Source organism: Impatiens glandulifera, chromosome 5 (genome assembly GCF_907164915.1).
Source record: "Impatiens glandulifera chromosome 5, dImpGla2.1, whole genome shotgun sequence".
NCBI lineage: Eukaryota > Viridiplantae > Streptophyta > Magnoliopsida > Ericales > Balsaminaceae > Impatiens > Impatiens glandulifera.
The window spans coordinates 44,711,103-44,725,583 of NC_061866.1; the positions used below are offsets into that span (position 1 = coordinate 44,711,103).

The 14,481-nt window shown below is 33.5% G+C and overlaps 3 protein-coding genes and 1 non-coding gene across 4 annotated transcripts; 2 read left to right on the forward strand and 2 right to left on the reverse strand.

The window, feature by feature from the left end:
• The first annotated feature begins 771 nt into the window (after nucleotides 1-771).
• LOC124938485 (protein REDUCED WALL ACETYLATION 2) lies at nucleotides 772-5,285 on the forward strand. The gene is made up of 16 exons (XM_047478927.1): nucleotides 772-1,113; nucleotides 1,298-1,389; nucleotides 1,857-1,994; nucleotides 2,080-2,136; nucleotides 2,226-2,298; nucleotides 2,549-2,707; nucleotides 3,136-3,285; nucleotides 3,374-3,629; nucleotides 3,722-3,837; nucleotides 4,031-4,117; nucleotides 4,205-4,293; nucleotides 4,374-4,436; nucleotides 4,509-4,565; nucleotides 4,642-4,738; nucleotides 4,816-4,974; nucleotides 5,058-5,285. The coding sequence occupies exons 1-16, from the start codon at nucleotides 1,081-1,083 to the stop codon at nucleotides 5,061-5,063; spliced, it is 1,632 nt and encodes a 543-aa protein (XP_047334883.1). The 5' UTR covers nucleotides 772-1,080; the 3' UTR covers nucleotides 5,064-5,285.
• A 316-nt stretch (nucleotides 5,286-5,601) lies between these two features.
• LOC124939765 (ER membrane protein complex subunit 6) lies at nucleotides 5,602-8,561 on the reverse strand. The gene is made up of 5 exons (XM_047480205.1): nucleotides 8,423-8,561; nucleotides 7,986-8,145; nucleotides 6,047-6,242; nucleotides 5,929-5,948; nucleotides 5,602-5,810 (listed from the first exon to the last, which is right to left on the reverse strand). Exons 2-5 carry the CDS (start codon nucleotides 8,099-8,101, stop codon nucleotides 5,780-5,782), a joined length of 363 nt encoding a protein of 120 aa, XP_047336161.1. The 5' UTR covers nucleotides 8,102-8,145; nucleotides 8,423-8,561; the 3' UTR covers nucleotides 5,602-5,779.
• An 848-nt stretch (nucleotides 8,562-9,409) lies between these two features.
• LOC124940165 (galactolipid galactosyltransferase SFR2, chloroplastic) lies at nucleotides 9,410-13,565 on the reverse strand. Its single transcript, XM_047480649.1, has 10 exons — nucleotides 13,347-13,565; nucleotides 12,914-13,205; nucleotides 12,699-12,837; nucleotides 12,452-12,618; nucleotides 12,141-12,362; nucleotides 11,103-11,271; nucleotides 10,796-11,029; nucleotides 10,545-10,694; nucleotides 10,006-10,135; nucleotides 9,410-9,916 (listed from the first exon to the last, which is right to left on the reverse strand). Exons 1-10 carry the CDS (start codon nucleotides 13,525-13,527, stop codon nucleotides 9,705-9,707), a joined length of 1,896 nt encoding a protein of 631 aa, XP_047336605.1. The 5' UTR covers nucleotides 13,528-13,565; the 3' UTR covers nucleotides 9,410-9,704.
• TRNAE-UUC lies at nucleotides 9,462-9,533 on the forward strand. Its single transcript has one exon. It is a non-coding gene; the product is annotated as a tRNA-Glu (tRNA).
• Nucleotides 13,566-14,481: the final 916 nt, after the last annotated feature.

Consider the following 14,481-nt stretch of genomic DNA (forward strand, 5'->3'; position numbering starts at 1 on the left):
ATATTTTATTAAAATTTACTATTAAGACATTAATAAAAGGTAAAATAAATAAATTGATGGCCTATTTGTTTGCATGGAGTATAGATTAAATTCAATGGAATTGTATAGCAATTGCCCATAGTTGTGGTTTTAATGTTAGTTTGATTGATCTTATTTTGAGCTTATTTATTATATTTTCAAGTTGAATCACTATGTTTGATATATTTAATTGTTTTTATTTATATTCATATTTGTCTTAGATTATCTATCTTATTCGTTAAGAGGAATAATAAATTCAACGAAAAAATTAATAAAAGTAAGTCCACGAATTTGACGTGTCCGGTTATTCCCACGTTTCAAAACCGCTCATTTCGGGTCCCGAAACGGTCATTTCGGGACCCGAAATGAGCGTTTCAGAACATTTTTAATTTTCGTCCTCCTACTCATGTGCGTTTTGAGACCCGAAATGACTGTTTCGGGACATTATTAAAAATTTATCCCTTCTACCCACGTGGCATACCACGTAGATTCGTAAACTTACTTTTGTTAATTTTTTCGTTTAGTTCATCATTTTTCTTTCGTGAAATAGTAATGTATGTTTGATTTTATTTATATACGGAAACTCGTTTTATCATAATTATAAAAGCAATCACAACCCAAACATGATGACAAGTGAAAAAAGTCGAACTAAAAGACTAAAATATCAGGATTGTTTTATAAATTTCACGCGTTTAATGGTGTAATAAAATTGTAAGTAATATTTATTCCTTTCCTAATTTAGAGCTGGAATGGTATAATGGTACAGTGTAAAGAAGCAATCTATCTACATCTCTAGTTGTCTGGATATTGATTTCACAACCGACGATCTTCTTCTTCATCTTCTTCCCACAAGCGCTCCAATACATCACTCTCTCTAACGCATCGCTGGCAATTAGCTTTCGTCTGCATCAGATCGACTCTTATCTATACTCGCATCAGCAATCATTCTCCTCTTGAGATCTGAGGTTTCTGTGAATCCTACTGGCTACTGCGACATATTTTGTAATGCTTATTCTTTCACGCTGAGTTTCGCTCCATAAATTACATTATAAGACCGCGGAAATGGCGATCAATGGACCTGTAACGCCCGGTCAGGTCTGTAATTCGCTGCCTATAAAGATCTTTGTTCGTTATTATATCTGTTCGTCACTCGATATCGTTTCTACTCTGATTCCGGTGAAATTGTGAAAATCTACCGCTGCTTTGGTTATAGTTCAACTTATTTCTCTGCAATTGGACTATTCTTATACGTTATACGTTTTCTGTGTCTATCTTACAGGTGTCGTTCCTTCTTGGTGCGGTACCGACGATTATAGCTTGGATTTATTCGGAGTTCTTGGAATACAGAAAAAGTCATCTATCGTCCAAAATGTGAGCCAATCTTCATTGTTCGTGTCATAAGCGTCCATATGCATTACTTTACTTGTTATTTCTATGATTGATCAAATTTGCCTCATGAGAACCTGTTTAGGCTTTGCTATTCAAAGAAATGTAGGAATAGTTACACTTTTGATCTGTAAGAGTTAAATGACCTAAGCCAGAAAGCAATACATCTAAGTCATCAATTCATGGTCAGATTTAGATGATGTCAGTTCTGAAAAGTTTTTAAGGATGAAGGAATCATTATCTCAGCCAAAAATAGTTTACCTTACAATAGAAAAGAGTGTGATGTACTACAATTGCATCACTTGAAGAAGTTAGTTATTACTACTTTGTATCATATATCAATTGTTGATTAATGTAATGCTAAACTTTCCTTTGTCATTATGGAAATTTATTCAACCATCTCTTGTTAAACTTTGCAATAATCATTTTCCTCTTGGACTTAATACTTTCAGTCGGTCTGACATCAATTTGGTTGAGTTGGGAAATGAAGCGATAAAGGATAATGATAGAGCTGTTTTGCTGGAGGGAGGAGGTCTGCAAGTAGGTTCTCCAAAAGCTAGGAGTTCTACTGTTACATCTCTCATTATCAGGTGAGAAGAAATTAGCAACACACTGGTCCTCTCTTTTGTTGTTTAACAATGAATCTCATCTGATCACTCACCTTATTTCTTCCAGATTCTTTTTGTTGGATGAACCTTTCTTGCTGGAAAACCGATTGACACTTAGAGCAATGTGGGTGCTTCTCTTTCTGCATTTCCTATTTATTATTTTGTGATTAAATTTTGATAGCCTTCCCAATCATCTATCTGTTCTCTGTACAGGTCTGAGTTTATTGGCCTCATGATGTACTTTTATCTATGTGACCGAACAAATGCCTTCGGTGAAACGAGAAAGGTGCTCACTTATCCGTCTTGGTACCTATACTTGTTTAATATCTGATTTTAATTAGTATATTGTCTTTATTTTCAAGTTTTATTATATATTCTAACAAGTATTTCTTGAATCCTAGTTTGGATCCAATTTATTAATATATATTTCAGCATGGTGAATAATACTGATGGCCAAAGGCTCATATAGTTTATGTAGTTACATGAAAGTACACTGGAAATTACCGTGGATGTCTAACCACTGCCTTTGTTTGCAGAGCTACAATCGAGACATATTCTTGTTTCTCTACTTCCTTCTAATCATAGTTTCAGCAATTACATCATTCAAGACACATCATGATAAGTCACCCATCACAGGGAAATCCATACTTTATTTGAACAGGCATCAGACAGAAGAGTGGAAAGGATGGATGCAGGTTTGTTATTTTGTTCAAAGGTTTTTCTTATCAAAGACCAGAAAGTGCATTTTTAAAACCGGATTATTGATATGGGTCAGAACATGTTTAGTTTTATTTTTAAATGAATAGGATTGTATACTTTGTAATGTCTTATGTTCTTGCCCTTAGGATATATATTCTGGTTAGTCCTCCCTAAGATACTCAGGTCTTGTTTTAATTAAATCCAAATAACCCCTTATCCCATCATCATTTAAATCATCAACTACAATACTAAAATACATTTATTTTTTAGTCATATAAAGTATATTTTAGTCATTTATCCCAAATAATCAACTTCATCCAACCAACTTTTTTGTTCTTTTTGCAAAAAAATCGGATTATTTAAATAAAAAGCTCTCATTGCTCGATATGTCATGATATGGGCTGCAATCTTGTCTTTTACACAGGTGCTATTTTTGATGTACCATTACTTTGCTGCACTAGAGATATATAATGCAATAAGAATTTTCATTGCTGGATATGTATGGATGACTGGATTTGGAAACTTCTCCTATTATTATGTCCGCAAAGATTTCAGCATTGCGAGATTTGCACAGGTTTGCAGCCTATGTGAAGATTTGTATCTTTTCTTTGCTGAAATTTTACATCCTCAAGCTTCTTATATCTCGACACTTAAATCTGCAGATGATGTGGCGACTTAACTTCTTAGTGTTGTTTGTATGCATAGTCCTCAAGAATAATTACATGCTCTATTACATATGCCCCATGCATACGCTTTTCACTCTGATGGTTTACGGGGCTCTTGGTGCATTTAACAAGTATAATGATGATGGGAAAGTAATTGCTGCAAAATTCGTTGCTTGCTTTTTAGTGGTTATTCTGATTTGGGAAGTACCTGGAGTTTTTGATCTGATTTGGAGACCATTCACTTTCCTGGTTGGTCAGTAATCTTCTGTAGCCTGTTCATCTTTCATATTGATATCTTGACCTTGAACATTCAGGAGTAGCATAATAGATGTAATTTTCTTGCAGGATACACTGATCCTGCGAAACCAGATTTTCCCATTTTACACGAGTGGCATTTCCGTTCTGGCCTTGATCGTTACATATGGATAATTGGAATGATTTACGCTTATTATCATCCAACAGTAAGTGTTATTTTTTTGGTTCAGAAGCAACCAATTTAGCATGTTGTATAAGTTCCGGCCTTGTTTGATATGGGTTATTTGAGATTAATTCTAAATATTTCAGTATCAATCATATCATTCAAATCATCAACACTATTTGGAAATAATCCCCGAGCAAACTAAGGCCTAATTATCAACACTTCTGTATATTTAGGTTGAACAATGGATGGAGAAATTGGAGGAATCAGAAGTTAAACGTAGAATATCTATCAAGACTGTTATTGCGATTTCTTCATTAACGGTATTTATGTTTCCTTAAAGACAACCTATTCCCATTTTATTTTTTTGTGTATCTGATAAAACATTATTCCTCTTGTGCTCTAATTAGGTGGGATATTTATGGTTTGAACACATATACAAGCTTCCCAAGGTGTCTTACAATAAATATCATCCGTACACTTCGTGGATTCCTATAACGTATGTTTTTCATTTTAATGTTTTATTTGCGCCTTGGATATTCGTTCTCACTGGATATTGGAATTTTTGAACTGATTCAGTGTCTACATATGCCTGCGAAACTTGACTCAGTACTTCAGAAGCTATAGTTTAACCCTTTTCGCGTAAGTGCTAATTGAATATTGAAAAAAAAAAGTGTTTTAAGATGAAGCTAACTGAATTGTAATGATTGTCAGATGGCTTGGGAAAATCACATTGGAGACCTATATATCACAAATCCATATATGGTTGAGGTAAGAATTATTATTATTATTTGAATAAAAACTCTTAAAATTTTCTTATACAATAGACATTTAAATATGTTTACAGATCAGGCGTTCCAGACGGACAGCCAAAATTGTTGCTGTCATTTATACCGGAATATCCAATGTTGAATTTCATGTTAACCACCTCCATATATCTTGCAGTAAGTAAAAATAAAGATGAATACCAAAATGATTTCAAGTTAAAAAAAGATTTGTTTAACGCGGTTTGGATTTGCAGATTTCTTACAGGCTATTTGAGTTGACGAATACTTTGAAGAATGCATTTGTACCAAGTAAAGATAACAAGCGGTTGATGCACAATGCTATTGCTGCTATTATAATCTCAAGCATAGTATACACCTTGTCGTTTATTTTCTTAAAGCTCCCTCAAATGCTGGTAACAAGCTTTTACCCGAAATCATTTAGTTTTTAAAATATTTAAAAGTTTTAGCATATTGACCTTTCGATATTTTATTGCAGATGTAAAAGAGAATTCAGATTGTACGACGTTCTTCTATCTTGTGTCGTGCCCCGATTGGAGTGTCATTTGTTATGGCATTGTTTCTAAGAATAGTAAGTGTGATTTTATATATAGGTACAAAAAGTGGAGTCGGTTTTGTCCTCAATTATGTATTAGTAGTAAGTAATTTTCAAATGATTATTGTTTAAACAACAGTTCAATTTAGAATATTAAAGAATGATTTGAAATATATATCTATATATATGTTCCTATTAAACAAATTATCTTTTTTAGACAAAACATTCATAAGTGTAAAAGCTAGTACATGGTTGAGGTAAGCAATATTGTTAGTTGTATAAAAAATTATTAAATATCAAAATACTCATATTATTATATAGAAAACACACAGAATTTCTTTTAATATTGATTTCATGTTAACCACCACCTCCATATATCTTGCTAATAATGAAATACCCATCATCCAATATATCTTGCTGAAATGGTCATAAATATTAGTAATGAGTAATTTTCAAGAGATTATTGTTTAAACAAAATACCAAAATCTTTCAGAAGAAAAAAATATGCTCACTTTGCTACATCAATCCAAGAATAATAAAGTATACAGAACTAACTAACAAAGATCGTCTAACTTCGATAGATTGATTGTTCCATCCATTATAAAGCAAGAATAACATCATAGTGTGATCTTCGATCCAATCTGTTCTGCATCGTCATCGTCCCCTCAGAATATATGCACAAGGTCATAAGCAAATCTTTAAACGTGTTAAGGCGAACCAATATCACAAAAATTAGTATAAGAATATTAGAAATAATGCATGGTTTATATAAGTAAAAAGGTAAATTCAATAAGCTTTATTTAACAAAGGATACGCCCAGAAAAGCACGAACGACTGCAAAATAAAATAAAAAAGTGCAAGAAAGTTAGCAATTAATATGTGAAAAGGCAGTATACATTTGAAATAACGCATAAAATAATAATTTGATTTACCAATAATCCCCCGAAGATTCCATCAATCATAATGCGATTCCAGGAATCAAAGTATGAATGGATGGAAAAGCCTGCCTTTGCGGTTAGGCCTACTGAAGTCAGTACCATGATGAGGAAATAAAATACAAATCCAGCCAAGCTTGTGAACCCCAATATTCCAGCTATTACACCACCAATTATCGACATGAATGTTCGGCTGCAACATACAACAATTAGATTCAATTCCTACTATGCCTCTAACCAAACACACCCCCTGCTAAATCTGTCACCTAGTTAGATCCCCTTGAATAACTGTCACTTCACAATTCATAAGTAGAAAACTCATATTACCCCATTCTTTTAAGCACGAGAGGTCGCACTGAGAGAGATGATATCAAGTTATTAGCATATAGTGGGCTTGAAATCAAGAATTGTGTTGAAATAAATCTTTGGACACTGTAAAAAAGGAAGCAAGACTCTTTGGATCAAGTGGATCCATACAAATTTCATAAAAGGAAGGAGCTTATGGACATTCCCTTTAAAGCAATCATAGAAGCTTGTTGAGTTCAAGCTTGGGAATGGTTTCGGGACTCTATTTTGGCATGATCTGTGGCTTGAATTAGTTTGAGGTACAGGTGTTGGGAAGCTAAATCTGTTGATGTGTGGAATGGGGAATGACATGACATTCTTCAAGCAACTAGTGAAGGTACAAGGGTTTTGGGTGAAATGATGAGCATGGTGATTGATAGAGGAAGGAAGGACACTTGAAGTGGAAAGTTTAATTAGAAGTAGAGGTGTGGAAGTGAATTGGTGAAAAATAGTTTGATCTAAAAATATTTCCTAAGCATCAATTTATTTTATGGTTAGCATATCAATAATAAGCTAATGACTAGAGAGTAGAAATGTTGAGAATGTTTATGAATATCCTGGATGTTAATTGCCCACTGTGTCAAAAAGAAGATGGAACATTGGATCATCTTATATGTGATTACTCTTATTCTAGAAATCTTTGGGATTGGGTAAAGTAGCAATGGAATGGAAAGAGATTAAAGAATGGATTGTGCAAAATACCAAAGTTAAAAAGCTTTTTCATCGGTATCTACAAATACTGTCTTGGAGCTATAATCTAAGAGATGGATGGAAGGGAATTCTAGGGCTTTCTCAAGAGTTAGAAGAAGTGATGAGGAAACTTAAAAGGGCATTATTCACAATGGACTTGCACTCGTCTACAAGTGAAAAGGTGTTCCTAATACCTTTCAAAATTGGCTCATTTGCAAGCAAGTGGAAGGTGATCAAGTGATGAAGGACAATGTGAGAAGATAAACAAAGAATTGAAGAGTTGTTTCTCAAAAGTTTGCTCAAAGTGTCATTGTTTTGATTTGTGTGTTGTTTGTTTGTTTGGAAACGGTTTGTGTTTCCAATTTCTTTGCAAACCTGTGTAAAAACTCTTGGGTTTATTTTATATTGGTTTGCAGTTTTCCAAAAATAGAAAAAGTGATACTCTCAAGTATACATAATACCAGATCTAATTTGGAATATAACGAGATTCTACAGCATTCTCTTCATGCACTTCTTCATCATAGGTCCATTTGGAAACGTTTTGTATCTGGATCCAAATACAAAAATCGTTTAAAAACTAAACTTAACCAAACACAAATTCGATTTTGAATCTGGATCCAGATCAAGTAACAGATTCAAAATGTGTCTCAGCGTTAAGATGATTAAGAGGGGATACATCAGCCCCATTTGAAACACAATTTGAATCTGTTACAACCGGGTCTTGTAGCCATTCATAATCATCTTTAACATTTTAATCACATTGAACAAATAATTTATACATCAGACAGTGACATGTCAACACATAACATCAGAAAGTCTAATAACAGAGAAAATACAGTCTAATTGTATTTACTAAAACAAATAAGCATGAATCTAAAGCATGTAATAGGCAGAAGCAAACCTGTAATAGATGGATTTGACATTATTCTGCATATTCTCAACATTGAACATCGGAAGTTCACTAATTAAATCTCCGGATTTCTTCTCGGATCCACCTGAATCATTCTGTCCAGCCATAACCTCTTCTCTTCACAATGTTAATCAGTAAATTTCTCGAAGAACTGGTCAAACAGTTAAAATTATCACATTAGACTGGATCCTCGTAAGAATGATATAAAAACAACTGTATAGTAGAAATTCGAAGCAAAAGCCTGCTAAAACACTGAAGGAGGATCGAGTATTAACAAGCAACAATATAGGAAGTTAAGGTTTACTGTTAATTCAACAGATCTACAGATTAACGATTGACTATAGCACTCAATTTCCAAAGAAAAACAGTTTGTAGCCTACAATATCGAAGGATGATCAGATTATCCTCAAAGAGAAAGAGAGACTTACATAAAGGAGGAAATCGGGAAAAGGAATACCAGCGATCGATCGCCGGCTACCTTCTTCAACGATGGATCTGAAGAAACTGAGAAATATTTTTATGTGTTCTCGTCTTTCTGTGCGGTTATCTTTTGGATTAAGTGTTTAGGAAATTAATCCCTTAACTTTTGTTAGGTTTTTGATTTTGCCCCAAAACTAATTTCTTATCTCATGTTTCTTTCAAAGTATTAAAATAACTTCCAGATTTCTCTTAAATTTTATTTTATTTTTATTAGTTCTTTTAAAAAAAAATTAAAGAATATGATATAATAATGTGAAAGCATGATATACACTCCAACTTAGAGCTATGAGTGAACTTATGGTTAGTTATTTTTTTTAAACAATTTTAAAATTCCATTTATATTATATTATTGAGTAATTAAGTTTTTTTTTAATAAAATTATTATTTTATAGTATATATATAGTTTAATATATTAAAAATTAAATTATTATCAATTAAAAAATATATATATTGTATATAGGTGATATTACAGAAATTTATTTATTGACAGCCACGTAACATGTTTCAATGAATGTCTCCTTTTTCAAGACTCTTCAAAATTCTTCTCTCTTTTAAAAGTTATTCTCTATATGATTTTAAAGTGTTTTAAGAAGAAAGAGACAGTCGTGACCCAGTGATTTGCGACAGCAAATCCGACCCGCTATGTTCGAATAACCACCATTAGGGAAGATCTACTTTCTCATTGAATGGACTAAAGGCTGTGTTATCATTCAAAATTAGTGTATTTTTAAACTTATATGTACAATAAATCTCTATCTACCATTAATAAAAGTATTAATGTCAACTCAGATACTTTATATAAAAAACAGCTATCAATTATAGTTGTCATAATTAATTACTACTGATCATGTCGATTTGAAATTGTAATTTCTAACAATTTATGAAGTTATTTAAAATATGAATAACCTAGGAAATCATGGTGATATACAAACCGGTGAGCAAAATACTAATGAATATATATTATTAATAAAAATTACTAAACAATAATCCATTGTCGTCCAGCGGTTAGGATATCTGGCTTTCACCCAGGGGACCCGGGTTCGATTCCCGGCATTGGAATTTCTTTTTTCCAATTCACGATTTTTTTTAACTTTTAATCATTCCCATCCAAGTTCCAATACATATTACAACTATTAAATAAAGTTGAAGTTTTGTCCCTGATGACATAAATGAAAGCAATTGATAATCTTACCTTATAGTAATTGATCATATGAAAGCATTTTTGCATAATCATGGGCTTAAAAATTCCAGAGGCTGGGGAGTTATTAGTAGGTCATCATCAGTATCATCTATTTGAGAATTTGATTTGCCTCTTTTGAAGAAAGGTTTGAAGATCTTCCGTGATAACTGGTTAAAAGGATCCTGCAGACCTTCCATCTCATAATGTCCAAATCGCCAATCTCGGTCTACATAAGGTCGCCTTATCGGCTCATCCATGCCACCTGGATATTAGGTTTACTTGAAAGTAAAATGACTGAAAAAGATGCAATCAATCTGCAATACATATGAATATTGTTAAGTCAACTTTTACCTGCATACATTAAACCGCGCTTATTAATTGCTCTATAGAAAGGTCTTGTCTTTCCCTGTTTAGAAGCTCTCCTTAGTTCATTCCATGCATGTTCCCTGTCTTTGCGTGTCACTTTACCAGTTGTAGCCACCTGCATTTTTTTGCCAACTTAGTTATCACCAACTAAGGGAAGATGAACTATACTAAATTTAACAAAATATAAATAAACTTACAATTATTAAGCCCTTTAGAAAAGCTAAGGCCTAGATCAATTTTGGGTTATTTGAATAATCAATTAGGTATTTTTAAACAATAGTGATTGATATATGTTATTGAAAAATGGGCTATTTCGGTAAAAGAAGACATTAGATGTATAAATATATAATTATGTGATGTGTTTGTATTATTTTATTTTATTTTGTGTTTGAGGCGGATTTTAATACCATTTTCACCACATTCCCGATGAATTACAAGTCAACTCGGGAAAAAACCTCCATGTTTGATTCAATCCTAGTCACCCCTATAGTATAAGAAAAGAAAAAGGGAAGAGTCTAACTCACTTTGGTAAACAAATGGTATGACGGGCGAGGGTGCCTTTCAAGATTATTGGCACGATCAACAGCTACAAGCCCAAATTTGGGACCATAACCATCAGCCCATTCCCAATTATCTGAAATGGTCCAAAAAATGTATCCTAGCACAGGAACACCCTGAAAGAAGAAACAGAAAAAATCACAATGGGAAAGATTGACTATATATGAAAAGTAAAATAAAAAAGTATTTTCAAATCAAGGTCGGTTAGAATTGAAACCAGGGTCATGGCTGCATAAACTGCAAGCAAATGCTCCAACATATATGGCCTTCTAATAACATCTGTCTCATCAGAAACACCATTTTCAGTAATTATGAAAGGTAAGCTTAAATGCTTGTATCTTTCATGGAATTGAAGTAGCATGCGGAACAAGCCATCTGGATATACTCCACGTCCAGATTCGCTATACTCAACTGTTTCAGCCAATTTGAGCCCAGCACCACATACCACTTCCTACACAATCAAGAACTAGTCACAAAAGGCTGGTCATCCATAAAGCAGTGATTTTTCAGTTTAAAATACAAACCTGTCCGTAGTAATTCATTCCAATAAAATCCAGCTTGTCAGAAACATTATCCACAAATGGGAAGAGAGTCAATGAATTGGAAAGGGAAACAGCAGGAACATCAAATAGACCATATGGCCGACTAAAAGAGACATGGTGGGCTATTCCCACAATTGGTTTGGGCGAAGCACTGCAACAAAAGCAGAATAATGTCAAAAGCTACCATGACAATCTGAGGTTTAATCCAAATAAACTACCATCCAATCAATTATTTAACTCTTCAATCTAAATATTAATATTGTTGAGTAAAGATACCATTTTTTTTAAAGTCTATTTAAAGTTAAGGGTAGTTTAGTATAACAGCCAAAATAAACTGTTTTCTTGAATAAGTAAGATCAAACAGGACATTTTATCCATAACCCAAATTTTATTTTGGCAAAAAAATCCAAGATCAAACAAGTTCTTAGTTTATTTTAACAATAATAAATAACCAAGTAACCTTTTCATTAGTTGGCTGGTTTAAGCTTGAGCAATAGAAAAAACTAATACAACAACAAACGGTTAAATTGACTCCTTCATACAAAAAAAAAAAGGAATATGGGTAACAAAGAAACATGAGAGGAGAAAACCAGAAGATATGATGTTCTTTGAGAATGGAATGAAGTGGAGAAAAACAGAAAGAAGGACCAAAACGAAACTGGAGAAAAAGGGGATGAGATTAACTACAATGCAATGGGTGGGAAAGAAAATGAAGAAGAAAGAGGTATTACTATGGGATAGACGAAGCAATGCTTCAAATTCATAGATGAGTTTAGCAGTATCTCATTTTGCTGAGGAGTTGATTTCTTGAGATGTGGCCTGACTATACATCAATTCATTTTATTTCACTACAAAGCTTTTGTTTGCCATATTGTTTTGTTTCATTCTGCTCTCTTGAATTCATGGCTAGGTAAGACCTGTATTACTTTGGTCCATTTTTTATCATATTCAATCAAACTTTCGTGTTTACTATAGTTGTAATGAAATTCTCATTCTTCAACCAAAGAAAATAAAAGAAACCTTTTGGCATGGATGTAGTCATAGGCCTTTCCATGTGCTATTGCAATCCAATTCATAGCCTGATTGAAAACACCCATGGGAAGAGCAGATGTAACAACCTCGAGCATATCAGGGTTACCACCAGGCCAAGCACCAGCACAATATGTGAGCATACAGAAGATATGAGGCTCATTGAATGTGACCCAGTAATCAACACTGTCGGCCACAGAATCAACAACAAGCCTGCAAACAATATAGAAATCTAAGCAATAAAGCAAACATATAGTAAAAATGCTAACAAGAAGAAACCATTCTACGAAAAAGTTAATAACCTGGTAAAATCCATAAAATAGTTAACAGTTTTTTCCAGTTTCCACCCTCCATATTCTCCAGCCCATGTAGGCAGGGAATGATGGAAAAGAGTTAGCATCACCTTCATGCCATGAAAGCGAACCCTATTTATAATCCATTTGTATCGTTCCAGAGCTGCATAATTGACCTAGAGATAACATCTGTTTAGAAATCATTCAAATAAAATAAGCAACAAAAAGACGTTGTTGATCCAAGGCTATAAGTTACAGCATCTTTCCCCCCCTTGTTTGGCTCATCTGGCATGATCCTTGACCAATCTACACCCATTCTGAAGACACTAACACCAGTCTCTTTCGCGAGTATCAACTCTGTATCAGGATCAGTCCAAAACCTAAGCCTCTCCTGCCTGAAAGTATTTAAAAATGCCATCTCATAGGAAACTAAGAGTTAAACAAAGATCAGTAAAAGAGAATAAGGCTTACGGATGGGGTACATTGTGCCAGGCAGCAACATTATGATGACAAGCTTGATCAGATGGTGAAGGCTCAATCTCTTCTACGTATTTCTCGAAACCTCTGATCATGGCTTCCATTGATATCTTGAGACTCTTCTTTCTTTTTATGGAACTTTTGCCAACATCGGGATGATTTGCCTCAGGTTTGTCACATGGATGTTCTTCAGCAAACTCTAGCCAAGCATCATTAAGTCTGTCTTCTACATGAGCTGGTGCTGTTGCCAATCCAAAGAAAAACTCTCCTTCTTCTTCTCCTTCTACTAATTAAATTCACATGCAAATGAAAATAAGAGCTCCAAATTAAGCAGTTAATCACTTCAATTATAACATTGTACGATTAATTAGTTGATTCGATTAGGAAATCGAAGCATTTGAAGAGACAGGATCAAGTAATTACTTACGAAGCGAAGGATTGACGTTGAATAGAGCGAGAGTATCTGAAGATTCGTCTATTGGAGAGCGAAAGGGATGAAGATTCTTGCGTCGGTACCGAGAGAAGGAGAAGGCGTTGGCGGCTAGTGAGACGGTTACCAGTATTCCAGCGAGCTTAGTGGCCGCTAGAAACAGAGGAAGAAAAGCCATTAGAGTTTCTACAGTATACTACTGAAGAAAACTTTGAATGGCGTTCGTTGAAAGTTATCCCTACCACTGTGAGCGATTAACGTCAGCGTCAAGCACCATCGCCATTCAATTCCAGACGCAAGAAGGAGCGTGATTTTCACGTGTATTTGTTTTCTTTTCTTTCTAATTAACCCCTTATCTTTTTCTTTTTTGGAATTAACCCCCAGTTCAATTCTTATGACCATGTTTTGACATTAATGGTGACACAGTTGTTGCCATAATGACAATTGCTCATACATAATATTGATAAAAATATATTCAATTTTTAATGCAAATTTTTCATTTGGGTCAAAATTAGGCTGTCGAGTCGAGTTAAACTAGTTCAATCGAGCTCGACTCGATTAAATATTTATTAGCTCAAACTCGAACGAGTTTGTAAATTTGAGTTCGAGCTCAACTCGACTATTTACCTGCAAGTTCGGTTCGACTTGAAAAACTTGAACTAAAATTAAATTTTCAATTATTTATTATTATGTTAGAAAAAGCTCGACAAGACATTGAGTAAGTATTATATGAGCTCGAGCTCGATTCGAATATTAAACGAATTGGATCGAGCTCGACTCGAACTTTGTCAAGTCAAACTTAAGTCTAGCGGCGAGCGGCTCACGACCAACTTGAGTAATTTGTAGCTCTAGTCACCATCATTATTTTTAAAATTAATTTTGGTTTTATATAATGTCAATTTAATCAAATAATATTTTACTTTATTTAAAAAATATATTTTATTATATATTAATATCTTTTAAAAAAACAATTCCTCAAAATTATTATTAATCATAATTTTTTAAATAATACATTGCTAAATAAGACTTAATAAAGTTTAAATTTTTTCTAAAAAAAATAAAGTATAAATTATAAGTTCTGTAAAATTAGATTTATTTACAATTTAGCTTTGACTACATTCCAAATACAGTA